Below are 26,754 nucleotides of genomic sequence, written 5' to 3' on the forward strand. Positions count from 1 at the left end.
CCCTCCCCAGTCTACTGATGGGCAAACCAAGTCACAGGGGGCTAAGTATGCTGTGTGCTGGCAAGAGCAAGCCAGGAGTGTTCGATGAAAGCATCAGCCCAAGGCTCAAAAGCAATCAAAAAAGCAAAGTGAGTGCTAGGAGACAAACGGAGCAAAACCGCAAACCTCACTGGGCTATCAGATAGCTCCAGGGCGCATCTGTGTCCCCATGGCTGTTGTGGCAGAGGCTACAGCAGGTCTAGAGGAGGGGCAGGGAGGTAGTTTAGGATGATCTAAGGTCTGAAATGGCTTTCGTGTGAGACCAAGACCCTTCAGCCTGGGAAACAGAAACCTGAGAGGGGACATAGCACAGGTTTGTTGTTCGAGAGTGGCTTAGAGAAAATTAGTAGGGAATGACTGCCTGCTGCCTCTTCCAATATTTGAGCTACAAAGCATCAAATGAAAAAAGTGACAGATGCAGAACAAAGTAAATATTTCTTCACACAACGCACAGCTGAATAGTGGAACTCACTGCCATAAGATGCTGTGGATTCCCAAAATTTGCTCCAGCTCAAAAAAGCTTTAGGAAAAAGCCATAAAGGACTATTAAATGCAGAGATCCCCACCTCAGGAAATTCCTGAACTACAGACGGCTGACGGTGAGGAGGGTATTCAGGAACACACCAACCTGCATCCCCCTGCTCTTATGCTCCTCACTAGGCATCCTCTATTAACCACTGCTAATTCAGAATCCCAGGGGAAAAAGATCTGCAGTCTGATCCAGTACAGCCGCTCTTCTGTTCCTGGCACAGACCTGAGCTCTCCTTACTTGCCCGAAAGGCCAGCAGCTGGGAATGTTCCCATTACTGGGCACTGGGATGATGACAAGGAGATGTGCTTACAGCACAGAATTTGAGTGAATAGCAAGAGGATCTCTCTCTGCTTTCTATTTTTCCCATTTCTCATCTTAAGAGAGATTTTTGATAAAACTCTTAACTCAGCCATGCTGCACCCAGCTAGTTGCAGTTGGCGGCGCCATATACACCTGCGTTCAGGTTAGAAGCAAGTTAATATCCTTCTGAGAGGTGCTAATAGATCCACTGGGATGGGGTGGAGGAATCCTCTTTCCAAGCCTCAAAACCACAGCTTGTGGTCGCTGTGAGAGGCCCCGCAGTCCCCACTCCCTCCTACCCACCAAGATCATGAGCTGATCTAGCTCCCTGGAGAATTTTCACGTGCCCTTGCCACCGCAGCAAAGAGGAAAGGGAAGGTGGGGACACTCCTGTAGATTGGTATCCCCCAGGTCTTGCATCCTCACCTACTGGCTCAGTCTCTCCTCAGGCTGCATAGGACCAGAGGATGCAGTCTCTGACAGAGTCTACTCTTCCCAGGCAAACTCCTGCCTCCTCCTGTTATATGCAGCAAACCTTGCCGACCATCTTAGCTATAGAAATACACCCACTCGCTGTCATGAGCCCTTCGAAAGTGCACGCACAGGTAGGGCAGGATTTTCTCTTGGGCTACAAAGAGCCGCCAGCCAGCCATTCTCCTTCAGTAAAACCAAGCGGAGCATTGGTGTGTTTCTCATTAGCTCCTACTATTCATGCTATTGTAGTGTTTCCAGTTTTAAAGCACACAGATGAGAGACAGCTGAACTGCTTCCGCAACTGTTTGTTTGTTAAGAGGATTTGATATGTGGTGGGATATTTTCAAGTCACACGCAGACGAGAAGGTATCCTGGTAACGGTGCCGTCCTCTGAACCACTTGCTTGCCCTGGTTCTCCCACTGCCTTGGAACAATGCACACGGTCGCATCCCCATCTAAGTGTAAACTACAGATTACGTTTCCTTCTCCTCACTCTCAGAGATAAGGTGTGAGACAATTCAGCCATACAAAGCCATTCTGCTATTAAACTGATCCTTTGGTCACAAACCCTGCTATTGCTGCTTCTGCTTTCAGCAGCACTCACAGAACAGAGCAGGCAGAAGCACAGCTCTAAGGCAGGCTATCCAGTTGCCAGACAGCGGGGAAAGGCCACCGTGCAACCCTCCATTGACACCTTTACCCATCGCTCCAGCCAGGCAGTTTTCGTCCTCCCCTTTGCTCCCGGTGACACTCCTGCAGCCATAACGCTGCACCCCATACAAGTGATTTTCTCTTGACCCAGCCTCTCTCAAAGCTCTCCGACCAGATCCTGAAGTCCTTACTCAGCATCTACTCCCTCCAAACAGGATTAGCCTGAGTCAGGCTCAGCAATATCTCAGGATCTGTCGATGCCAATTTCTCTCTTGCAGGCACTTAGCTAGAGCAGGGAGGGGAATAACAGGGAGATGGACAGTCAGGGCTTTTGTCTGATCAAACGTTGAGTAAAACTCTGAGAAGGGCCGTCAGAATTTGGCCTATCACTGTTAGACACCTGCATAAACACTGTGACAAAATTGATGCATTGGCCAGGCTGCTTTAGAGTCCAGCCCCATTTTGTCCCTGTCTATTCAAGCCAGACTCAGGTCACCAGTAGAGTATTTAGAGGCGGCTGCAATAATGCAGAGCACCCATGCCTCCAACCCCAGTCACAGCTCTGAGGAACGCTGAGAAGGAAAATGAACCTTGCTGGCTCTGTACAGCAAAAAGCCATGGCCATCCCCATTCCCCCAAAGTGAGGACCCAATGGCCACAAGAACAGATTCTTCTGCAGCTGCATCGGACGATACTTGTCTAATGGATGCACAAGGCAGTGGGAATCCCAGGCTGTTCCTATAGCTGTGTGCCCTCGTATTACAGCTACCAGACACTCCTGCTCTGTGTGCGGGACTTGCGGTCCACCACGGGCATCCTGGCTCAGTGTGGTGATAGCCCTGAACAGAAGTGAGCCCATGGCTCCAGCTCCAGAAAGTGGAAGGTTAGGCTGAGCCACTGGTGATACTGGGAGCATGACTCAGCTGCCTGCGAAATCTCAGTGGCTGGAGATGGGATCCAGGCTTTGTTTTTTACCATCCTGTCGGGTGGCAGTGATTTTGTCTGAGGAAAAGCATGTGCTCAACTTGCTGTGCACTTCTGGGGGAGGGAGGAATGCATACGAGGGAAACACTTCTACCCACAGCAGGTAGGAAACGGTGCCAGCATCGTACTATCAGTTGCAGACAACGGGCAGCGGACAAAATTCCTGCCACTTTCTAGATTTGTAAAAACACCTCCTCTGGGTCCAACAGCAGACTGATAGAAAACACAGCCCACAGACGCAGTCCCAGCCAGCCGGCGTGTTTCGAACCACTGTTAATCTTGATAACCTTCTGCAGCGTTCAAAGAGTTTGCCCAGGAAAAAAAAACAAAAAAACAAACAAAAAAAAGCTCCCCGAAACGCCTGGATGCAAGGAGCGGTCCCGGCAGCATCCGCTTCTCTCTTTGTCTTCTCCACCGAGCATCTCCCGGCAGAACAAACGGGGAGGAGGAGGAGGAGGAGGAGGAGGAGGAGGAGGAGGAGGAGGAGGAGGAGGAGGAGGAGGAGGAGGAGGAGGAGGAGGCGCCTGCGGGAGAAGAGGCAGCCGGGGCTGCCCAGCCGCTGGGGAGGCGGGTGCTGGGGCCGGGACCCCAGCAAATAAAATACCCCCGGGGCGTTGCTCGCCCGGCCGCGCCGGGAACTACCGGCCGGGCAGCGCGGGGAGCCGGGGCGGAGCGGCCCGGACCCCCCGCCTCCCCCGGGCCGGAGCCCGGCTCCCGCCCGGTCCGGAGCGCGGCGAGGCGAGGCGGCATCGCGGCCATGGGCTCCCGGCTGAGCCGGCAGAGCAGCCTGGAGGAGGAGAGCACCGAGGAGCCCTGCGCCGGCAGGCTGGAGGGCGGCCGGGGAGACTTCCATCTCTCCTCCCTGCTCCTCCACCCGCAGAAGCTGCCCGGGGTGCTGCGGAAAGCCTCGCCGGCTCCCTACGTGCGGCGGGTGGGCTGGCTACGGGAGATCCAGGCCACCATCCGGGAGCACAAACGGGAGCACGCCGTGCACATCCTCAGGCTGCTTAGGAAGGTAAACGCTGCGGGCGAACCGGGGCCCGGGGCGGTGCGGCCGGGATGGGCGACAAAGGGTCTGCAGTCCCCTCGGCCCGGCGGTGGGAGGCAGGGAGCAAGGGTTTCCAAGCCCCCCGGGTCCTCGGCGGTGTGGGTTTGCAGCCCCCCCCCCGCCTTGGCGGTGCGGGCTCTTTGTGCCGCCTTCGGTCGTTCCGTGCCCCGGCGGTGCGGGAGCCGCCTCGTTCGGTCCCCGGGAGCGGGAGGCGACGAGCCGGCCTGGCTCCCTGCCACCTCCCCGAGGGGTACCTGGCCGGGGACGGGGAGATTGGGGCTGGGAGGAGGGTCGTGCCGCTCGCAGAAGAAGGGGTGTCCGAGCCTCAGCCGTCCCCATCCGCGCCCCTCCGTGCCAGTCCCTGGGCGTGCTCGGGATCGATGTCCCCCCCCCCGAGAAGAGCCGCTGTCATCCCACTGCCACCCCGTCCCAATACACCCGCCCAGGCGGGCTGGCCAAGAGCTGTCTTTTGCAAGCCCCCCAAGTGGTTTTGGAGAGGAGCTCTGGGACAGCCTAGGCGGAGAGGAAGAGGTAAAGGGGTCAGTGTATCAGTGGGAGCTTGTTTCTGTCTGCCGCCATTCAGGAACAGAAAAGCCAGTGTGCAGACAGCGTGGTGCCAAACTGATGCTGAGGACAGAGCCCTGCCGCTGGAACAGAGCCATCTCCTCCATCACTCAGTGCTACCATCACTCCCCAGGCAAGCTCAGCTCCCCTAAACTGCAGGCAACTCTGCAATCAGTAGCACAGGGGACAAACCCTCCCTCTGATTTGGACATAAAATACCATCAGTTCTTAGCTTATCACGTTGCTTCATTAGATAGCGACCTACTTCATCTTGGGAACATACTGAGTTTCTCGCCATAGTGGCAAAAAACCTTCGGGTGTGAGTACATTGGAGCGGGGACTGGCTTGCTGGGAGGCATTAACAGCCCTCTCTCTGCTCTGAACATCCTGGGTTTTACAACACATCCAGTGGTGGTCAATGCCCTGGGCTACCAGCAAGTTGCACTCTCATGAGTAAGAATTTACAGGACCAAAAATTACATCTCTACTTTTCCCATCCACTGCCGTAGCGTTTACATGAGGATTGTTACCAGCACCACAAACGCTCTTCTTGCCATGCATGTAGACCGATAAACCCTCAGCAGAAAGCCTGTATGTATGCACTGGTATGGCAGACAAGAGTTGAATAAGATTTCAAAGGCAGTTTTGGAAAGGCACTATTACAAGAAGCTTGTGAAGAAAAAGAGGCAACCACTCACTTCATGAACGTGGCAATGTAACATGAACAGACTTCTGTAGGGTATGCCAGAGGCCAGAACTAGACAATGTCATTTTCTCAGCACCTCTCCTTGAGACTGAAGCACTGAAATCCTCCACAGACCTTGGAGGTCTCCAGAAGGTCCATCTGTGAACAGCCAGGGTTCGAATGCTAAGTCAGAGGGCCATCTGGAATGAAGGATCGTTCCTAAGCCCTCCTTTCAGTGCAGCCTGCCAGCTCCTTTCAGGATCAGTTAAACACTCGGCTTCCCCACATCTGTGCTGAGAATTACCATGTCCAGAACACTCATGTTTTGTTCACTGCCCGTCCAGTTCCCCTTGTTATTCATGGTCCCCATCTCTGCCCATCCGTGTCGAAATAGTGACGCTCTGTTCATCTGCTCACGACAGAGCAGTGGGACACGCATCCTGTAGTCACAACACAGCCTTCCTCCGCCAAGTAGGATGGGAACCCATCCAACGCCACCCCAAAGCCTCTGGTTCATTTTGTGCTCAGACATTTCAGAGAGAGGGCTACACCACTGACACGTACCACACCCTTCAAGAACTAAACACAACTGCCAGCCGGTCTGGGGTCATGTAATCAGAACCAGTCCTCCTCACATGTCCAGTGTCAGCTTCAAAGAACATTATGATCAGCGTTTTTTCTCATTTACAAATTTCCCTCACTCCTCAACTAAATTCAGCCCTTAGCTTGGTCCCCAGCACGTCCTTCCTTACACAGACTGGCTTACCTCGGCAGTAACACGCTCTCAGGAGTCACGGATTAATGTGTCCCAGGTGAGGGTCTGTTTGTTACCTGTAAAAAGAGAGACACCTTGTTCACTCTAGCAGACAGCGAGGCTATTTAACACCATACCTCATCACTGTGCCTTGGGCCAGGGTGCAAACACCCCAGAAAAGGCAGAGCAATGGTGGGACCGGAATCGCAGCATCCCAAGCGAGCAGACACGCTCAGCCAGACCAGAGGACACGGGCTCCCGATGCAGGGCAGCCTGCTGCTCCCAGCAGACACAGACCTTGTCCAGCCCTGCAGGTGTACGCCGTGGGATGTAGTTGTATCTGCCAGTGCTTTTTGACCTGTGGTCTGCAGACTCCAAAGGGCTGTGGACTGCTCCTTGAATGTTGGGAGGGTGAAATAAAGTAAAACAAGCAAGCCAAGCAGAAGCAGGTCCACTAACAGAGATGCAAGATCCCAGCATTTTAGAAGACTGCACAGAGATGCAACTGCAAACCACAGGTGTACACTCATGTACACTTGCTTTGTACAGGAACACTTGGACAGCTCCATTGCACATCATCTTACCGGTCTCAGAAGTACCCACCTGCAAAAGACAGACCAGCTTTCCTGCTGGTCTAACTGGGCAATGCTCAGCTGAAGCCAGGGGACACAACAGACTTAGAGCAGCAAAAAGTCTGGTACAATCTGATTTCCCTGTGCCGAGACAATGGCCAAGTGTCATTTTTAAGATAACGGCACTAAGCCAACTGAACTGGCAAGACTTAAAGTATTCTGCTGTTTGCAGCCACCCTTTAGGTGGTATAAATTTTTTCAAGAAATGGGGAGGGGGGGGCTGGGAATAAGTAAGATGAACCAGAAAATGCCCTGGGCTAAGAATTTATGGACTATCAACATGAAGTGAATATTTACAGCTATATCATTTATAAAACCCTTGCAGGCAGGTTTTATAATGGGAATGCAGATTCATCTTAATGGTATAGCTCCAGTTGGGGGAGTTTAATTACTGCTTTGACATGCACTGCTGCATGCCCAGCCATGCCATCCTCTCGACAGCCTTCTTCATCTGTGCATATTACACTTGGCGTAGGAGGCTCCATTTCCCTGAAGCCTTATGCTTAAGGGAGACATTGGCATGATGCCTTGGTACACTCCTGGCCCACATCCAGCTGTCTGTGGCTGGCTGTCCTTCAGGACTGATCCACTGCTTGGGTTCCTTGGTTGCTCCTGGGTATCATCTGTGTGCACACAGTGATTGGGCTGTAAAGCATTCGATTTATTCTCCCTTTCTCCACCAGATCTGTAGCCAGGGTCTCTTTGGTGTTGTGCTCTCTGCTCGACCTAAGCATATCCACAGCAGGAGAGACTGGATACAGCACTGGCTTTGATTGCTGCTTAGGGTTAAGATCCAACACCTCTGCCAGCTATGGCTCCATCCCTGCTGGTGATGTATGTGTGTACACCCTGCTTTTATTTTCCTCTCTCTCTCTTTTTTTTTTTTTTTGAGCTCTCAGTGCATCTTTTGCTGGGTGGTGCCTGAAGCACACATTCAGTGGAGCAGCGCGAACATATGGGGCACCCATTTGCTTATTCATTTCTCCTGGCAGCAGCATACAGAACGGGCATAGGACTTGTTTCCTCCCTCAGCTGAGCCCTCCTTGTCAACTGAATCAAACCCAGCACTACCCCTATTAGGGAGCTTTTTTGTTCTACATTTCTGCTCCTGGGGTATTTTTTTTTTTTGCCCCCAGGGTATTTTAATGTGAGTATGTGATCTCTCTTTCCCAGATGCCTTTTTTTTTTTTCTTTTTCACAGCTCTGTGGTACCTCCTGCTTGTAATAACTATGTCATATATTAGATCTTAGCTTTCCTCTTAGCAAGAAACAGCTTAGTTCTTTGCAGTATCACCCATCTGGCCCCTGGGGAGGCCTTTTGTTCCCAAAGATGCTGAGGTTTCTTCCAGCATGTCCAAAGGTGCCCCATACCCTGGTCCATGCAGGTAAGTTGCACGGACCATAGATGTTCCCCTCGCTCACACTGTGGACAATAGGAAAAGGACTCCCCATGACTGTCATGTATAGCTACCTATAAATTTACCATTACACCCAAAAGACAATACTGCCAGTGCTTAGTGCTCACTGAGAAATTCAAAGCACAGCTAAACTCATACTGATGGGCAGGACTTTGGCTCAGCCAGCCACCACCAGGTTGTATGGCAGTATCTAAATACCTGAGACAGGTTTGATTCTTCCAGAAAAGCTGAGATTGGAGAAGCAGGTTTAGAGCCAGCCTTCCTGTTCAGCTTCTTCAGCAGATTCACCCACACAGGCTGACAAAACTGTGAGTTTCTCTAGACCTAATTCTCTCTGGGCTCCAGCCAGTCTGGAAATGATACCACTCTCACCTTCCTGTGGTAGGTGGAAACAAGGTGCTCAGTCCCTAGGCTGACTAGCTCAACTTAACACTGCAGCTCATTCAGCTCTCTGGCTGTCCACATCCCTCGTCACGGTAATGCTGGGTTAGACACAGCTGCTTCACCTTTGTTGGATAGTTTCCTGTATTGAGCAAACCAGCTGGCACCTCATCGGATTTGCTTTCTGGTTTCAAAACATGTCACGGTTATAGCTCCAAGGAATCCCGTGGATCTGACTGACTCTTTCTCTTGTAGGACCTGGGACTGGAAGGAACATTCCTCAATGAAGTGCTCTACAAAAATGCGACTTTCCTCAACTTGGTGGATCCCATCTCCCATGACTTGCTGATGAGCCTTGCTAGAGATCTGCAGTGTCCCAAAAAGGTGAACCCTTCCCTCAGCTTGTCGAATACTTTGCAATGTAGCACTGATGCAAAGAGAGCCCTAAGGGGGTGGCTGGTGCTGGGTGGTGCTCAGCAATCCTCCAGAACCAGCCAGTGTACGCCCTTAGAGTGGTAGCAGAGAGATTATTGTGCATATTTCTGTAGAAATCAGTTAAGACTACCTCAGAACATGAATGCAAATGAAGGAGGGGGCGGTTATGCGCACAGAAATCAGGAATTTACTTTTTGTGCCAATAGTAAACTTGATGACAGGGTACAGGCCAGATAAAAATATATGGGGCGGATTGTGGTGCCGTATTCACTGCTATGCCCCAGAGGTTTAAAGCAGCTAGCTTATGGGGGGCTCATGGGGCTGCAGAGGGGAAACCAGATCTCTGTACCTCTGCCCAGGCTGGTGCCTCTGCAGGAGGAGAACCACCTCTCTCTTCCCGGGCCCTTTGCCATATGTAACCACCCTAATCCAGCATTACATCCCCCCTATAGCCTCCCGGATCTGCGAGTAAAGAACGGTGTTGTAGGAATGCATTGCAACTCAGGGTTCAAGGAGCAAATGCATTATGTGCACGGTATCCCTGCACTGCTCTGGCACTTTCCTTCAGAGAACGAGGAGAGCAGAGACAAAGAAAGGCAAGGCTGAGTGCAGACAAACATCACAGATACCACAGACCCACTGCAACACCAGCATCTACTTCTGTTACCCTTTGCCACCACAAACACTTGGATTCGCAATACATCCATTTGCTCATCAGGCTTGGCAAGTGTCACGTTTGCTTTATAAGAAGAGCAGTAGAGTGAATTTCTTTATTCAAAGAGAGATATTAAGTACACACAGCTCAGAGCAAACAGCAGTGCCCTAGGGACTACATTGAATGCCTGGTGTAGATTAGTGGCATTTCTAACCTTGTTCTGCCATCTCCTGAGGCTCTCTGATAACAATTAACAAGTCAGGTCTCAATAGACAAACTACATTGAGCCAAAGTTTAATCATCATCATTGGGCTGCAATGCAGCCTGAAAAAAAATAATCTTCTTTTCAAGTGTAATTTTTGTGCAAATTTTATAAGCGTCTACAAGTGGGTGGGTTGCAGCAGTAGTACCTCTTAACCATACTTCACATGACGTTGTCTCCAGCTGTTCTACTTGACCATCTCCAACCTCATGCTGTGCAGTGCCCTTCAGGGGAGGCAGCATGAGGGACACTACCCTACTCCAGTACCCAGGTGCCTAGCAGATAACACACTACAATTTTTATATACTTGCATATACCACCCCACCCTCATTTTCTATGTCTTATAGATGCACTGCTTATCTGCACTGACACATGTACCATTACATAGATAAGATTTTCCCCATTCCTAAGGAAGATGTTGAGTACCTGAGCTGCCCCTCAAAGCCAACAGGAGTTTAATTAAGGGGTTGGAGAGACTCAGTACCCTACAGCACCAGCACCCTTCCCGGCACAAACATCGGCAGACCACGTCCCCTCTCTGACCCTGGCTGAGCATCTGGTGGGTGTAACTGCATTACAGGCAAGCAGGCTGAGTGCAATTCCCAGTCTGTCAGTGGAAATTAAATCAGCGAGGACACGGGAAGGAACGGGAGGGTAATTCTAGGTTGTGAGCCAACAAACACTTGCAGAGCATTGTGCCAGCTCCCGCGCCGAAGCCTGGTGTGCACGTGCACCCAGTTGGAAAGGTTTGCTGTTGTAGGTGAGAGCAGGGTGCCAGTTTACAGCCTTGCCAGCACGGTAGTAGTCTAGAACAAGGCACCTAACCCGAGGACACAGGCCAGTCCCTGTGGGGCTCCTGGGGGAGCTGGGACAGGGATCAGGGGGTGCTCAGCTGAGCACTGAGGCTGGGATCCCTCGCCACTTGGCACAGCAGAACAGCCACGCGCTGGCAGCGCGTCCCTGGGGAGTTCAGCTGATTCGGTGGCTGCTTAGGAAAGTCACAGTGCAGCTGTTGGCCCACAGTACAGCAGTTTAACCGCTTGCAATAAGGAATAAATTAGCATATTCCCTGACAGCTTTACTATGTGTTTACCTATCAAATCCCTAAATGCACATGTTGCACCACGGCTGGAAGGCTGAGGAATGGGAATGCAGGTGTCTGTCAGCATTTGGAAAATATGATAGAGGGGGCAGAAATCCCAGCGTTCAGCAGCTGCCATTTGCCATTCTGCTTCACCAGAGGAAGAAGGGTGCCGTTCAAAGTCATGGCGATAGAGAACGCATGCAAAAATAAACCCAGGAAGGTAGCGACCATCTTGGCGCGATCTTTTCCTCATGAGTTACTGCAGGGGCTGAAGGGAACTGCTGGCATTGGGAAGCTCCCAAACTCAAACCTCCAGGAGCAGAATGGACCGGAATGAAGTGAGATGTAGCATGGGGAACTCTCAGGTTCCCTGTCCCAGCACCTCCTAGCTGGAGCACGGGAGGGAACAGAGTTGGGGTGGTGCTGCAGGAGGAGCAGGGATGTCACAGGGCACATCTCTCCCAGCAAGAAGCATCTCAGGGATGGGGCAAGGGTGCTGACTGCTGAACTTTCCACAACAGGGTAACAGATAGTCAGTCCAAAGACAGTATGCAGTTAGAGTTTGGGAAGCACGGCGACATGGTAATTGATAGAGATTTAGCAGTCCTGTAACACAATGAGTTGGCAGCTTGTCTGCACAGCTGGGGATGGGTGCTGCTGAGGATACAGCAGTGACGAGCTCAGGCACTCATGCGGACCCTACACTGGGCATTTTTGAAAGTGGAGATCTCTTGAAGAAAAGGGTGTAGGGGGTCCCCGCACAGAGCCCTTCTGGCACCGTCAGCCACCCTGTCTTCCTGGGTGTTGCCTGGCCTAGAGTCAGACCCCCTGCCACTGCTCTAGAAAATAACCCCCTCTTCTGAGCTCCACTTGCTCCCGGGTAGGGTGTAAAATTGTCACCCCACTCTGGGCAGGAACATGCTGGCTGGCCCGGGGTCCTTTCTGGCAGTGCAGAGCTTCTACTGCTCCTCCTCCACCCCAGGAGGAGATAGCACGTGGCAGAGGCACCTCAGGCCTTCTCACCATTCCTCTTTCATCCTCTCTTCTCTTCATCGCCTCCCTTATATACATGCCCCTGTTCCACTACCACCTCTGTTCCTTTCCCATCTTCTTCTGTCCTCCCCCTGACCTCCTGTTCTGCTGTGGCACAGGCAGAGTCTAAGCTGTCCCTTTGCTTTCAGGAATATGACCCCTGGAAATCCTCAGACAGGATCTGCAGGCAGCTGATTTACCACCTAACCCCCCACTCGAAATGGCACCGGCACGGCATGCCCCGGAGGAAGTCCCAAGTGTGGTAAGCAGCCTGGCAGGGACGGTGTGGATGGGCACAGAGGGGGATCTGCCAGGAGAAACTGTGGTGCAGCCAAGCTCCATCCCGGTCTGCCGCTACTGCCCTTCTCGGAGAGAAGCAGGACTCAAAACCTGCGTGGCAGCCACTGCTCAGTCTCTTAGAAAACCTCTAGCCAAATGGCACAGGGTCAGTACCAACACCTCTCTCCTTGATCTGGTTTGCTATTTACTCCTTTTTATGTAGGCTTACAGTTCCTCAACCTCTCCCAAGTGCATTGAAATCAATCCCACTGATTGCACACTGCAGACAACCCTCCCGGCAGGGCTTGTAAGGTGTTTGGCCCTAGAAGCATGGCCAAAGCTGGCAGCCTTACAGATACACACACCCACGTGCCAAGCTGAGCTGGCCCCCAGCTCTGCATCCCACTTTGTCCTTGTCTATCCCAGTATAACTTCTCTGCCTGTGGGGAAGGTCTCCCATTACGAGGCACTACCACAAGCAGATCACTCCATTCAGTAGGAACCACTTTGGGATGGCTGGGAGAGAGGTGACTGTCCTTACTTACCTCCCACTTCTCTGCCAGAACCAGGAGAGGGACCTGAGATGGTGCAGAGCCTCACGCACAGCGGTCCCAACTCAAAGCCCGTTGGCCACTGACAGCTACTGGATGGCAGCTGCTTTCCACTACTACAAACATATTCAGACACCCACACTTGTTGTCTCCTTGACACTTGTTGGCTTTTCTAACCAGATAAAGAGCAATCCCTGCTTCTTGTAAATCCACCCCTTTCTCCTCATTTTCCTTGAGCAAAGCTTGTTCCTATGACACAGATCACCACTGCTGAAGAAAAGACAGAGAAGCAACTGAGAGCTCATGTCAGCCCCATTAGCTTCACAGGAATAAATGCAGGATTGGATAAAAAAAATGCAAAATTGGCAGCACTCTGAGGATGGCCTTGGGCTTTCTCGAGACTTTCAGAGTCTCTGATGCATGTGCCAGCAACTTAAAATCCCCCATGGGAATTCACATTTCCATTGTACCTTTCGTTCTAACAGGCAGATCCCCAGTGCATCTTAAGGAATAAAATCCCTAATACCAAGATTTCCAGGCCATCTGTCTCTCGTACCTGTAGCCCCACTTTGCCACCAAATCTGAGCACTCTGTGAGTTTCAATGCTCTCATCCTCAGCATCTCACAGGGCAGGACTGCTAGGGACCAGTTTGCAGGTGGGAACCACAGCACAGACCAAGAGACCAGAGCTGAGCGAGTCCTTTTCCAGACCCAGTCAGTTAGATGACATTTTCCCTGTGGGATCCTGCAGAACACTGGAGACGTAGGATGTAGAGAGCAGGTCTGCCCTCATCCCTGTCCTCTCCCAAGGTAGAGAGGCTTAAAGATAAGAAGTGCTGGAGACAGGGAGAGCTCTATAGAGGGTGGCTGTCTCCATTTCTTTCCAAGCTCCCTTTTGCTGAAACCCAGCCTCCCTCCGGTTTTCCAAGTGAAAAATCCCTCCCTGCTGCTGCCTAACTCAACCCTCTACCCCCACACTCCTGTTTGCAGGCGGAACAAACCTCTTCTTCAGTTGGACTCCAGACTAGAGAGTCAAACTGGAGGTGTTCCCTCTGACTGCCCAGCCCAGGGAGAAGAGAGAACTGCCTGCTGCAAAGTCATCACTTACAGAGAGCAGGTCTGTGGCCGGAGAAGAACTCTGGGCCCCGTGAGCCCAAATCCCCCCCACAGGGGTCAGGCCCAAAGTATCGGCCAGGTACAGAGCATCTGTGAGCGCAAGCAGGGAGAGGGCAGCAAGACAATGTGCGGTGGAGGGAAATATAGGTCTCAAATGGGTGGCCCTGCCTGGCAGCCAGGCCCAGCTATAAGGTGTTACATAATGCACAAAATACTTTTGATTAAATATTAAACAGCAGAGCTTCCTCTCTTAAGACTGGAGAGGAACTGGTTTGCAGTTTGCGGCAAAAGGCGCCTGCAGAGTTGGCATCTGAGGCCGCTGCAAGAAAATTGCCAGTAGCAGGGAGGCAAGAAATAGCTGCTTCATTTGGAGAGATCAAGGCCTAATTTTGTCCAGCCAGGCTGTTTTTACCTGATCTGAATTCTCCACTTCCCTCTGTCTGCTAGTGGGAGTATTTTACTATAATCTTTGTCTCTGAACCCGCACCCTTGGCTTGTACCCTTCCTGCCTTCAAGGTCCCATAAAAAGCATGGGTGTAACAGCAATATTTTGAAGGCATTTGTAAAACCTAGTGGGGATTTGGGACAGCAGGGAGGAATCAGTGTGTGGAGACCACATTCAGGAACTGAATTCTCCTCTCGCTTTTGCAGTCTCCTGGGCTTTGGGTTCTGGCTTTCACAGAGCTGATGCAGGACCCCCTCGTTCTCTTCTGAAATGCAATTTCCACTTTCTTGCAGCATGTCAGATGGGTCCAGGAGATAATTAACAAGCTCAGCCACACAGAGAGCTTAGAGCATCTGCCAGGTTTTAATTAACGTTTGGGCTGTTAAGGAGATGTGGTATGGGAGATGGAAAGGACCTGCAATACTGGAGCCGGATCACGCATCAGGCATTCCTCCCTACTGCCAGACAGCAAACCAGCAGGTCAGAAACAAACTAAGTGTAGGTACATCCCCATCTACTCTCAGTGGGACCTAAAACATCCAGCAAGTACAAACCTGAGCCACCCATTAACTGATAAAGCAGAAAGAATAAGATACATTTCTTCAAGCACTCCTGTTTTGATACACAGCCAGGACAGCTGGAACTGTAAACTCTATTAAGAGCCAATCATATTTCCACCAAGCAGGAATAGTCTTATGCTATTCATGCTATAGAGCCCAACCAGATACTAAATATTCACAAATAGACTAAGTTAGCAAAGCATCAAACGTGAGAAGCTGCAGACACACAGAGGTATGTTCCTCTAGACCTCCTTAACCACAAACCTGCTGCCCACTAAAGCCAGAGGTCCCACCTGCTTCCACTACCACCTTAAACACTGATATATTCAACCTAGGGCTATATATGACTGCAGCAAAGATGCAATGTGCCTTGCATAGGACACAGTGGGCTGCTGTTTATCCTGTTTAGCTATTCCTCTAAAGAGCTACCGACAGAAGTGACTGTAATATGGCACCTGGCCCTGAGTCTGGAAGAGAAGTCAGGCCACTATTATCAGCCGAGTGCCCCAGGCCAGAATCAGAGTCCATACAGAAACGTGGAAGGAGAAAGCTTATTGCGGTACAGCGGACTCCATGCAACAGCAGCTGAAGCAAGTCGGAGATCCAGCCCAGGCTGTGTCTGGTTTCTCTACTTGATTAAACTGTCAGAGGTGATGCTGGGAGGCAGTTTGCCCTCTTCATCCATGCTAGCGGGTTCTTGACAGTGGTTGCCTGCCTTGTACAATGAAGGATTAGCAGTGGTCCCAGCTGTGCAGTCAGCCAAAGAGACTATTTCAGCTGCCCCAGGTGATACTCAGAGAGGTTTGCCATACTGAAAGCAAGGGGTTCAATTCTCCCTTCCTGCAAAATCCTGTCTCAGGTCTGCAGTTACCAGTCAGCAGCTGACCTTGCTTGGGTTGGCTGCCTAACCAAACAGGGAAGTTGAGCTCTTGGGGAATTTTAAAATTAAAATTCGGGAGGGCGGGCGGGGAGGGGTTAAAATTAAAAAGCTGGAGGATAAGATTTCCACAGCAGGGACCAGCATGACTTTACTGCACAATTGTCAGTCCCTTCTATCCTAATGGGAATTCAGTTTTAGCACCATTTTACAGTTGTATAGATCACTTACACTTAATGAGCAGAATACATTCTGGAGTGTTGTATAACTCCAGCTTTGCTTTGTCATTAAATTGACATTTATAGTGTAAAGAGTAGTGGATTAAGAAATGCTCCTCTCTGCAGATACAGGCTTTTTAGGCTATCAGCACCACTTCTGTCATATTTTGACAGATGCACAATTTTGGGATGTTATTAATTCTTGTTTTCAGAACTCTTGAGGCTTCCTTAATTCAGCATTGCAGGAGAACTACATGTTCTAGTGCGAGTGCCACCATCTGCATCCCTGAATCTAAGGGGTGTATTACTTTTTGAGGGCAAAGCCACACTGGACTGCAGTTCAGAGCGGAGAGGCAGAAAGGTACCAGGTGAAGGCTTTGTCTGGAGAGCTGGATCACAGCCTCGTACTGCAATGAAGAAGCTGTGAATTACAACCGAGCTGTCCTGGCAAAGCCATGTCAGGGAAGCTTGTGTATCTTCCAGTTGCTTCATCCCCAGAGCTGGCTACTTCAGTGTAACTACTTCCTTTCTTGAGTGCAACGGGTCAAACCTGAATCCACAAAACATGCAGGCAGTAAACACAGAATGATCTTCACAAGCAGGGTGCTCCTGGCACAGAAAGAACCCCAGATTTTTCACACAGTAACTGGTTATGGAAGAGCAAAGGCAGTTGTGTGCACAGAGTTAACTCCCAAACTGCATGCACCTGGGCTTTCCTTTTCACAAGTCTCACCACAGTTTTACTTTACTCATCTGAGTAAATTTCAACTTGGCCAATCCAAAGCTGTGTGAAGAATACAGTATCCCTTCCAGGCTCATTGCTCTGTTTCTCAGTTATTGATGTGCATTGCTCAGATGTTGCAGCATTAGGTGCACTTTTAAAATGCAATGAAAACACTTGTGTCTAGAAGACTGCAAGGAAACAGCTCTAAAGGGCTTTGGATTTTTTTTATTTTCTTGAAAACATCACTTAAGGCTGCGGATGACAGTTCTGGCAGATTAGATCCTAGACTTCACACAGCATGAGGTGAATATTAACTACAGCTTCGTGTCATCCTTATGCAACAGGGTAAATAGGCACCATCATTCCTGCTTTAGAAATAGGAAGCCAAGTCAGAGAATACCAGTCGGTTAACTAAAGCCATATGGTAATAGTCATATGGGAGTGCAGGAACTGCCCCACACAATGTTTTCAAGAAGCTGCTGCTCAGAGATGTCAGCTGGACAGACATGAACTGGTGAATAAATTGTGGGGAGAGGCAGGAACTGTCCCCTGCCCTCATCTTCCAGGGCGGGGAAGCCCAAACACTACCCATGATCAGGGTTCCCAGCAGCATCAAGAGGCACGTACATCTGCAAAGGCTGTTAGAGATGGTGGAAGGGGTCATCCAGCAAGTTGACACTGCTCTGTCACAGATCAGAAGAAAAAGTCCAAGACTGACAGGCAGGAGAAGCAGGACACTTTGATAGAGAGACAGACAATGAGTGAAATAATGGAGGCTGGGTGTCAAATGGTAGTTAAAAGGAATCAGCAGGGACCTTGTGCCTTCATGACTCTTACGCAGTTGAAGCTCTGACAAGAACATAGGCCGATACGTGACATTTACAGCGAGGAGGCGGCATTATTCCCTGCTTTGCTAGGACAGACCTAAATAACGAGGGGAAACAGCCAGAGGTCTTGGATGGATCAAGCGGCAGCAGGAGGAAGGCCAAGGGTTCACAGCTCTCTTGAACACACCTTCAAGGACAGAGGGAAGATGACAGCAGAGCCAGGAGGAGGAGAGACACTCAGCTGCATCATCACCTATAGATATCCACGTCCCACCCCAGCTGCAAAGGGAGGGTGGTAGGAGAAAGGCTACTTTTGCTCTCCCTTCTCTCCACAGTGAAGGATGTCTTCACAGTTGATCAAAAGAGCTTGGGTGCAAGGATGGAGATGCGACTAAGGGAATTCTCATGGAAGTGGCCTGTTTGTGCACTGCCTCAATCTTTACAGCAGTGCTGGGCCCAGCCTCAGAACAGCTCAGGCTTGGCTTAGTCTAGGTCAGTGCTTTTGAGGCTTCTCTTTCCATGTCTCACTAGAGGCAGCTAAAGCCAGCCCTGCACAGCAGCACCCTGTACCACAGGGAAGCAAAGCAAGGAGATTATGCTAAGCAGGCAATTAAAAAGCCTGGAGTCCATCCCGTAAATCGCTGCTCAAAGCAGAGAGGTTCTGTGAAAGGAAGAGCAGCCAAGAGATACCCGACTCATGGCTAATTAGCCACTACTGGCAGGGCCTGTTAATGAAGGGGGGGATGCACAGCGATGAGAGTCTCTGGCATCAGGAAAATTTTACATTTGGAGGCAAATTAAATGTAAAAACAAGAGGGAGAGGGGGAGAAAGCTGGTAATTCCCCAGAGACAGGCAGGGAGTAGTGGGCATCCCTTATTACTGAAATCCTGTCTGACTCTTGCTGTCTCCTCCCAGCCTCTCTCCATAGCATGGACACAAGGAGATGAGGCTGGGACTCCACAAACCTAAACATTTTGGGGCTGAACAAGCTCCTCCAAACCCTACAAAGCTAACAAGAGGTCAATCACCTCTGTGGCTGCTGCAAGCCCCATCAGAGCAACTATCATGAGCCTTTACACCCCTTCCCTGCAGCCACCAAAGAATTCAGCTGATGAGCAAGAAGCTGAAGGGATTCAGTGCTAATAAAAAAGTGTGCTGAGCCCTCAGCTTCATGGACTCAAAGAAGCACCTAGAAGAGGGCCTAAGGGTTAGGCTCCTTGGGACAGGTCCTGGAGACAAACAACTAGCAATTAATTTCAGGTCTAATTGTTTCATCTCAAGACAGCTCTGAATTTGCTTACATTAGCTGAGTTCTGAGGAGGCAGGAACAGCGACAGAGCTTTATGTGGGGAGAGGAAGATTTTTACCCCAGAAAAAAGCCAAGGGAGGTGCGAGATGGTCTCATCCCTTTCCTGGCCCACATTTCTGATTGAGAGATAGAAAGCCGCCTTCTGACACCTGCAGGTCCCTCAGACCCTTACGCTGTCTGGACTGATCCTTGGTGGATCTCACATAGCCAGGCTCATGGTGCAGCCTGGGGACTTCTGGCCCACTGAAGAGTAGAGCTGGTACCTAGGGAAGGGTAACTGGGAAAAAGGGCAGACCCCAAGGAGGGCGTTGGGAACGATGCAAGGAACAACTTGTTTCACTTGGGAAACAAGGAGATGGACCTAGAAGAGCTGTCATCCCTCAGGAGGGCTGGACTAGGGTTGCAAGCAGGGTGCTGATCCCTTATACACAGGAGGGCGGGCAGGCACCGTTCCTCACTGGATGCTGCATCTAGGTCCAGGCAGGCAGTGCAGGGACAGGCTGCTGATTGCCCTTGCTTCTTGCTCAAAGTTTCACAGAATTTCTCACTTGCAACCGTTCCTCTAGCATCTGAGGGAGTGGGGGTTTGTTTCCTCTCTAGGCTTGCTGCAGATAATACAAACACAGTCTGCTTCTCTGCATCCAGCGTCCAGATCCTTGTTAGATGCAAATCCCCACAATTATAAATCTGCACACAGCACCAGTTGCGGTAGCATTAGGTTAATCCAGCCTCCAGTGCTTTGCAGTCCTCTGCCCACAAGCCCCATGGGCATCAAGAGCCACGTCGCTAAGTAGCTGTTTTGTCTCACACAAAGAAAAAAAGCTTCTGCAGCTGAAGCAATCTTTAAGCTTATTTTACTTGCAGAAATTAGGGGATAATAGATGACCTGTTTCCCTGGAAATAAACCTGTCATTTTCTCATCTGCTGCACAAGTGTCTGAGAGCTTGGTGTCCTGTGTATCGTGCCCCCCCCCCCCCCGCCCCACAAGAGAAATAGAGCTTAGCAGAGCCCCCCAAAAAACACCAAGCGTCAGATAATTCAGAGTAAAGAATCTACCCACGTCTCCCTGTCCCTTTTCTGACAGGAGATATATTTACCTCTAAAGCAATAGAGGAGAAGAAGTGGGCAGCTATTCTGCACCCTGCCCTAGAGATGGTATTTAGCTGCACCTCTTGGAGCTGCACAGAAACACCAAGGAGGAGAGCTGCCAGGGTTCACAGCATGCATGGGGCGTCAGATCTCATGCTTCAGCACTTACCAGAGAGCTGAGAGCCTGGCTGCAGCATTAGGGGCTATGTCCGCCAGGGCGAGGCTTCTACAGACACATCCCTACAAAAGGCATTTTTATAGGCAAGAGAACAACTTAAACACAGGAGGAGCCCCCAGTGCTGAGACAGGAGGCCCAGAGTCACCCTGGCAGGTACAGCAACGAGGGCAAAAGGAAGCAGCAAAAAACACAGGAAAGGAAAGAAAAACAAGCCAGCGAAGGAGGGAGGGAGGGCTCTGGCACAGGACGGGAGGCAGGAGGGTTTAAGCACGTTCAGCCAGGAGCAGTCCAGTCTGGAGAATCAATTACGGGAAGATAATTTGTCTGCTTGATTAAAGCCTCCTTGGGGTATTGGCTTGTTGCTGGGGAGAGCAGCAGAAGGTACCTGCTCTGCTCAGAGCACGATCCATGAGTTATTACTGCAGTCCCCGCATAGCAGTCAACAGGAGGGGAGGCTTGACGGGCAGAGACAGACCAGCGCGTTGCTTCTGTCCTTCTGACGGTTCCCCTCACTTATCGCTGTCTGCACTCAGAGCCAAGTCACTCCGAGGGGGACCCCAAGAGCCACTCAAACTTGTCCCCCGTTAAGAAAGCTGCTGTTGCAGACGCAGCAGGAACACCGGCACCTGAATGCTGAGGCCCGGCAGAGGGAGCGGTGCTGGCTCAGACGTGCCCTCCAGTGGTCCCCACTCCCTACTGGGTCCCATCCCCGTAGCAACTGGGGGGAGCGCTAGGGCTTGTTCCTTGTAGCTTTACAATAGGAAGGTCAGAGGAGGCTTTGCACAGACTCAGGCAAGGCTTGGGCTGGGGTGTCCCCATGTTTGTCTCCTTTCTGTGCCGACACCCTATCCCCCCCCCCCCGGGATCTGCCATGGGTTGACAGCACTGGGGATGAAAATTTCCAGGAGCCACAGGCTGCGTTCACGCAAAACACGCACTGAAGTAATTACAGATTTGCTTATCCTGTATTACCCCACACCCCCAACAGAGTCTCATGCCAGAGGAGGCTTCTGTCTCATCTCTTGTACCCGCCCCTGCTGGATATAGGGGACTATTTCCCTTATGCAGTCAGGTTTACACTCCGGATTCATTTCTCCCTGCTTAATCTGACCAATATGAATGCACGCCTCCACTGTGCATTTGCTGCTTAGTTTTGCTAGAACAACAAGTACTCCGTATCAAACACCCAGATAAAAGATCCAGCACAGCTTAGGGGGTAACGCTGTGCTAGGGGAGACCTAAAACTCTTCCAGCTTTGAGGCCAGTCCCTTATAGATTTTATACAAGTTGAACCCTTTTTTGTGGTAGATTGTGTTACACCACTGCCAGTGGTTGGTGACAAACTATAAAGAAAAAAAAAAGGCACACGTTGTTTTTCCAGGAGAGTTGAAGAAATACAGCTCCCAGGCAGCCTGGGCTGATACCACGCATCCCTTGGATTAGCAGGAAAAGGGAGGCTAGCCCAGTGCCATCCAGACTGCAGCATGCACAGTTCACAACTCCTACTGCTACTGCAGCAGCTGAGAGAGCTGCACCACTGCTAGAAGCAATGTGGTTGATTAATTCTTCACAATCCTGTTTGTGGGGCCCTGATATTGGAGAGATATAAAGTACCATCTTCAAGTGAAGGCCCTTTGGAGAACTCACTTGTGTGCTTTCAGACCAATTATAATTCATCAGTACATCGGTCTCTGCTGTTTTGACAGTACAGACAAGCGCCGCTCCCCTTGCCCCTTCCCGTGATCCACTGAGGAGTACTCTGGGTCATATGAAGTGTAAACATTTAGTAAGTAATACATAAGGCTCTTTTAAACCTTTAGGTCTGAATATAAGTTATTCCATACTGTTATTACCTCTGTACCATGAGAGCTCATTAGCTCAAATGCATATTTGCAGATGCAGCCTCAGCCTTGCACAGTGAATTCCCATGGGAAGCACAGGGACACAGAGAAGCAGCCTGAACAAAGCGCTGCTAAACCCAGAGCAGGAATTCGTGGGCTTGAGAATTGACAGGGCAGGCCACGAGGTCTTTCCACCTCACGCTCCTACAAGGAAGCGCAGCTACAGGTTTGCCAGTGTTGAACGTGTCCACGAAGGGCTGTTGCCTGCACCGATGCGCATTTATGCACTTGTGTTATCACATGCTCATAGGGGATTATTAAGGACCGAAATTTCCAGGATGCCATGAACTGCATACATAAAGCAAAGCCATAGAGGCAGCGTCACATCCTCTCCACAACTGCAGAAGGGCCTGGCAACACTAGGGCTCGTGGGGACATTCTCACCTGCCACGGGAGCTCCTGCGGTGCTGCAGCCTCCTCCGAGGAAATTGCATGTCCCCATGTACCCATTGCTCTCAGGGACTGGCTGTGCCACAGGTGTGCAGGATGCTACAGAGAGCCAGATAGGAAGAGTGGGGACCTTCAAATTGGTGGTTAATTCTTAACCCACCCTGCTCCTCCCAAGCTCAACAAGGCACTTACAGACCCACTGAGCACACGATTAATGACACTAGTGGGGGTCCTACTAGGGCTCCCATATCATTAAAGCTAGATGTGCCTGAAAGGACAGCGAGACTAATATTTACACTACAGGATTAGGTTCTCATATGTTACACCAACACATATTTCTACTCAAATCTTAAAACATCCCACCGGCTTCTCTAGGCCCACAGCTCTCACTTCTCACAGCACTCTCACAAACCCGCAGTCCATCGTAAAACTCCACATCCCACTCCCTTCGCGTACCCAACAGTCCCATAGCACAGCTTTACCTGCTGTACAGCTTGCCTACCTCCTCCTCACTCCGCTTGCCAGGCAGACAGCAAAAGAAATGGCTGAAACCATCTCTCTAGATTTCTTTTAGCACCCTTATGCCCTCCCCGCCTCCTCACAGCTGCAGCAGATCCCAGATGATCTGCTGACCACAGAGACCCAAATAGGCTGCCACTGGTGCTGCTTACTGACTAAGTGCTGCTTGGGAAGGCTTTTAAAGGGACATGCAGTAAATCCACTCCTGGAGTGCAGTTTGCCTATAGATTGTTTTCCTGATCAAATACCCATTTCTCAGCCTTTTAACGCTGCTGTCCTCTGCGGTAGCCCTGCGGCGCAGTCTGTTTGCAACAGACCTTGGCATTCACCTGGAGAGGTGGCACACACAGTGCAAACCCGGGCACTTGGAAAGTTTGCTTGCCTTGGTTGTTTTTGCTTTCTCTGCATGAGTGTCTGTACACGCACATACAGACAAACCCTTTGGAATGTGCTAGTGGAAGACACTTTAGCATCCCATGTTTAGCCAGTTCTGGCAAAGTTTATGTGTAAGTGATGAGAACATACAGGAAAGCCCCAGGACATGGTCTGCCCCGAGGCATGGTGCAAACCTTGTGCTCGTTTCCCCAGTGAGCTCCATTAACCCTTTGCTTAACGTTCTAGCCCGTGTTCTTAATAAGTTCTCCCCTGTCGCAAGTACTTTCTCACTTGGGTGAGAGATGGATGAGAGCGTTCCCCTTAATGATCTCTCTCTCTCCCCCTTTCCGTCATTAGCCTGAAGACCAGCCTGCAGAAGAAGGTGAGCCAGGACTCCATGGATTTGTCAGGGATCCCCCTGACCATGCGGGATGTCCACCGCATGGCCTACTACCTGCAGAACAACGGGGACCACCTCACCTCCGTGGACCTGAGCTTCACCGAGCTGAATGATGACATGGTGCGCCTGCTGCTGCCCTTCCTCTGGGCACTACCCAAGCTCACTCACCTTTCCCTCAATGGCAACCGACTGACACGGGCAACCATGAAGGAGCTGACTGACACCATGAAGGACATGAACAAGTTCCCTTGCCTGGCCTGGGTTGACCTCGGCAACAACGTGGACGTCTCCTCCATGCCGCAGCCATTGCTCGTGGGCCTGCGCAAGCGCCTCAGCCAGCAGACCACGCTGCCTACCATTTATGAGGCGCTCGACTGCGACTCGGAGATCTCCAGCGGGCACGAGGGCAGCCAGCCAGAGGATGAAGCAGCAGGAAGCACCCCGCCACGTGCTTTTTCTCAGCGGGGCTGTGAGAGGTGACTGGACAACAGGCCGGCGCTGGCACACCGAAGCTGCCCCAAGGAGAAGTCTTGAGTACAAACGTCAAGCAGAGGGCCAGCTTTACCGGCTTCCTTTGGCTCTTTTCTCTCGCCTTCCCTGACATCTCCCCCCACTTGCTGTGAGACGAAAGCCTGTTGTCCCCCCACGACGTGCTCCGCTCCCTCCCCTCACTGCCAAACCCATCGCCCACGTTCCAGAGAGGAACCAGTGACTTACAGTGAACCTGGTCCCCAGGCAGGGTCTCACTGGAAGACGGGAAAAGACCTGTCGGAGTCAAGAATATCCTCCAGCAGCCATTGGGTTGAGGGAAAGGGATGGGGGGGAACCTAAAACAGAAACAGGCTTGTAGTTTACTTCCTTTCTTCCTTTTCCTATGCACCTTGGAAACCTTGGGACCTGCAGCCTTGAGTGTGAAAGGAGGTACCCCAAGAGCCTAGCTGCTGTGGAGCTTAGTTGAAGGGCTCAGAGGCCAGAGCTGGAGCCCGGCAGTGTGTCTCCCTCTTGTGTCTGGCTCCTTTTGTTTTGTTTTTTTCCTATTGTGTGTTTTGTATTAACGTCTGAACAAAGGGACTTGGTCAGAGACCATTGGATCGCATAGGCTGGGGCGGACACATGGCTTGGAACTGCAGCATCAGGATATTTGCTGTGTGACCGGGGTGAGAGGGAGGGGAAGGAGGTATGTGTTGGTGGGAGCATGGGGGATGGGATGAGTTGGGATGGGATGGAATGGGAGGAGGGGGGAGGAGAGGGAGGGGGAACAGTCTTGTGGATTAGCAGGATTGGTTTCAAAAACTGTGCTTTTGTACTAAAATTACAAGTTCCAAGTGAAATGGAGGAAAAGCAGACAGCTAAACGCCTAACTGTGGCACTAGAGGAGCAAGCAGTGAACGTGCCAGAGGTGGGCACTTCCCAAAGTAAAGCGCAAAGCTTCGGCTCCTCGTGGCATATTGCGTACCTCGTAATACAGACATGGTGTGAGCAGCTGCATTGCCATTTCCAATGCTGTCCAAAAACCAAACTGCACTGATGCAATATTTCTAGTGTTTTCCACATTGCTCATGCACTATGTAAACATAATAAACAGTTCTCTTGGAAATGCGTGTGAAGCACTACGGAGTCTCAGTGACTGGGTCGTTCCCAAATCGAGCCAGCAGCCCAGACACTGCAAGAATATGGACCAGGAGTCCTTATGCAGTGCCTGCGCAGTGTGGGAGAGGATCAGCAGGTACCATTCACATTGGTGAGAGTGGTTCATTCCTCTAAGGAAAGTGAAATGTGGACGTTCGTCTGTGGTAGGCTGCCGCCCTTTGCGTTGCAAGGTGCTAATACCAATAAACTGATCAGACTTTAGCTGATAAGTCAAGTCCTCTCAATTGTCTGTCCCACAGGAATTCAGAGAGCAGATATGTCTTTTAAAGAGTTAAAAGTTAAAGACACTTTAACTTTAAAGGCATATTAAAACCCCCATATAAATCCTGGCCCTCCTAAATTAACAGTGGTAACTTTGCCCTCCTCTGCTGATTCTCTCTGGGAGTCTCAACGCATATAAGCAACTCTCATACACTAAGCCACAGAAATCCACGTGAAATAGATACATCTTTCATGTTCCTTGCTGATTTTACAAGACATTGCAAGATGAAAATCGTTGATATTTATCAAGTGATTTATCCCCTTTGGACCAAGAGTGTGAGGGCGCTGGAAGGTATCGGTGTCTCTGATCAACCGCTGAAAGCCCCAGATAGATCCAGTCCTGAGGAAGAAAACTGGGTTTAGAGTGCTGAGTATTACAACCTGACACTGCAAATGCTGGACCCAATCCTGTTTGCACTCGGGTCACTGGATGCTTTGCCGCTGGAGCAGGACCTCACAACCTTCATGTTGCTAACTTGCAAACAGAAGTGTTGTAAAGACTCTGTCCTGCTGACCAAAAAGAGCAGAAGATACAACAAGGTAAAGCAAATATAGCTAGGGCCAGGTGCTACCTGCCCCATCCCAGTGGAGGTAGAAGAGAAAAGGCCCTGAAATAGCCAGAATATGATGTTTGGCCAGCAGGGTGGGGAACAGGGTATGCAAATGTAGCCAGACCCCAGCACAACCAAAGGTGGGAAGGGAGCATGTGCTCCCCTGCACGGTTGTCACCCAAACCCACTTTTTAGCCCTTCTAGTGAATCTGGTGAAGTGGAGTAATTTCTATGGCAAAGACTGTATTCGGGGAGCATGAGATTGTTTTGCAAAAGGCAAAACAGAGCTGCTCAAGTGGCCATTCCCATTACTGGGGGAAGGGCCATGCTGCTTCCAGAGGTCACTGCCTGACTCTCTTCTCACAACTTGTTTTTCCCTTCTCAGCATGGTATCTGTTTCCTCCCCTGCTGTGGAAGAGATGGTATTAATTTTTTCTTCTTTTCCTTCCAAAATACCTTTCAGCAAAAATGAAAAGCATTTCAAATGTCAGCAAGATCTGCTTAAACTCTTACAGTCTAAGCAGAGCAGCACTCTGTGCCAAGAAGAAAACTTGGGCACAAAGCATTTAAATGAAGCCTTGGAGCCACCTGGTGAGTCAGTGG

General features: G+C 50.7%; 2 protein-coding genes across 4 annotated transcripts in view; one reads left to right on the forward strand and one right to left on the reverse strand.

Annotated features, from left to right (window-relative positions):
• The window catches only part of GGT1 (gamma-glutamyltransferase 1), a 61,174-nt gene extending 38,171 nt beyond the window's left edge, over nt 1-23,003 (reverse strand). For 2 of the 3 annotated variants that reach the window (XM_052797811.1, XM_052797806.1), the window contains exons 1-3: nt 22,898-23,003; nt 22,390-22,494; nt 6,044-6,108 (exon numbers count right to left, since the gene is read on the reverse strand). The gene's annotated coding sequence lies outside the window, so the exon portion shown is untranslated. Of the gene's footprint in view, nt 1-6,043; nt 6,109-20,095; nt 20,202-22,389; nt 22,495-22,897 lie in introns of those variants that run through there. The other variant, XM_052797810.1, reaches the window with a different exon arrangement.
• LRRC75B (leucine rich repeat containing 75B) lies at nt 3,650-25,286 on the forward strand. Its single transcript, XM_052797821.1, has 4 exons — nt 3,650-3,995; nt 8,718-8,846; nt 12,080-12,192; nt 23,647-25,286. The coding sequence occupies exons 1-4, from the start codon at nt 3,738-3,740 to the stop codon at nt 24,167-24,169; spliced, it is 1,023 nt and encodes a 340-aa protein (XP_052653781.1). The 5' UTR covers nt 3,650-3,737; the 3' UTR covers nt 24,170-25,286.
• The last annotated feature ends 1,468 nt before the right edge of the window (nt 25,287-26,754 follow it).

The sequence above is a fragment of the Harpia harpyja genome, chromosome 9 (genome assembly GCF_026419915.1).
Source record: "Harpia harpyja isolate bHarHar1 chromosome 9, bHarHar1 primary haplotype, whole genome shotgun sequence".
Taxonomy (NCBI): Eukaryota; Metazoa; Chordata; class Aves; order Accipitriformes; family Accipitridae; genus Harpia; species Harpia harpyja.

Excerpts from the sequence above, each read along its gene's own strand:
- LRRC75B (XM_052797821.1), top strand. The coding sequence starts at position 3,738 with ATGGGCTCCCGGCTGAGCCGGCAGAGCAGCCTGGAGGAGGAGAGCACC. Across the intron at positions 3,996-8,717 it reads TCCTCAGGCTGCTTAGGAAG|GACCTGGGACTGGAAGGAAC; the intron begins GTAAACGCTGCG and ends TTTCTCTTGTAG. Across the intron at positions 12,193-23,646 it reads CGGAGGAAGTCCCAAGTGTG|CCTGAAGACCAGCCTGCAGA; the intron begins GTAAGCAGCCTG and ends TTCCGTCATTAG.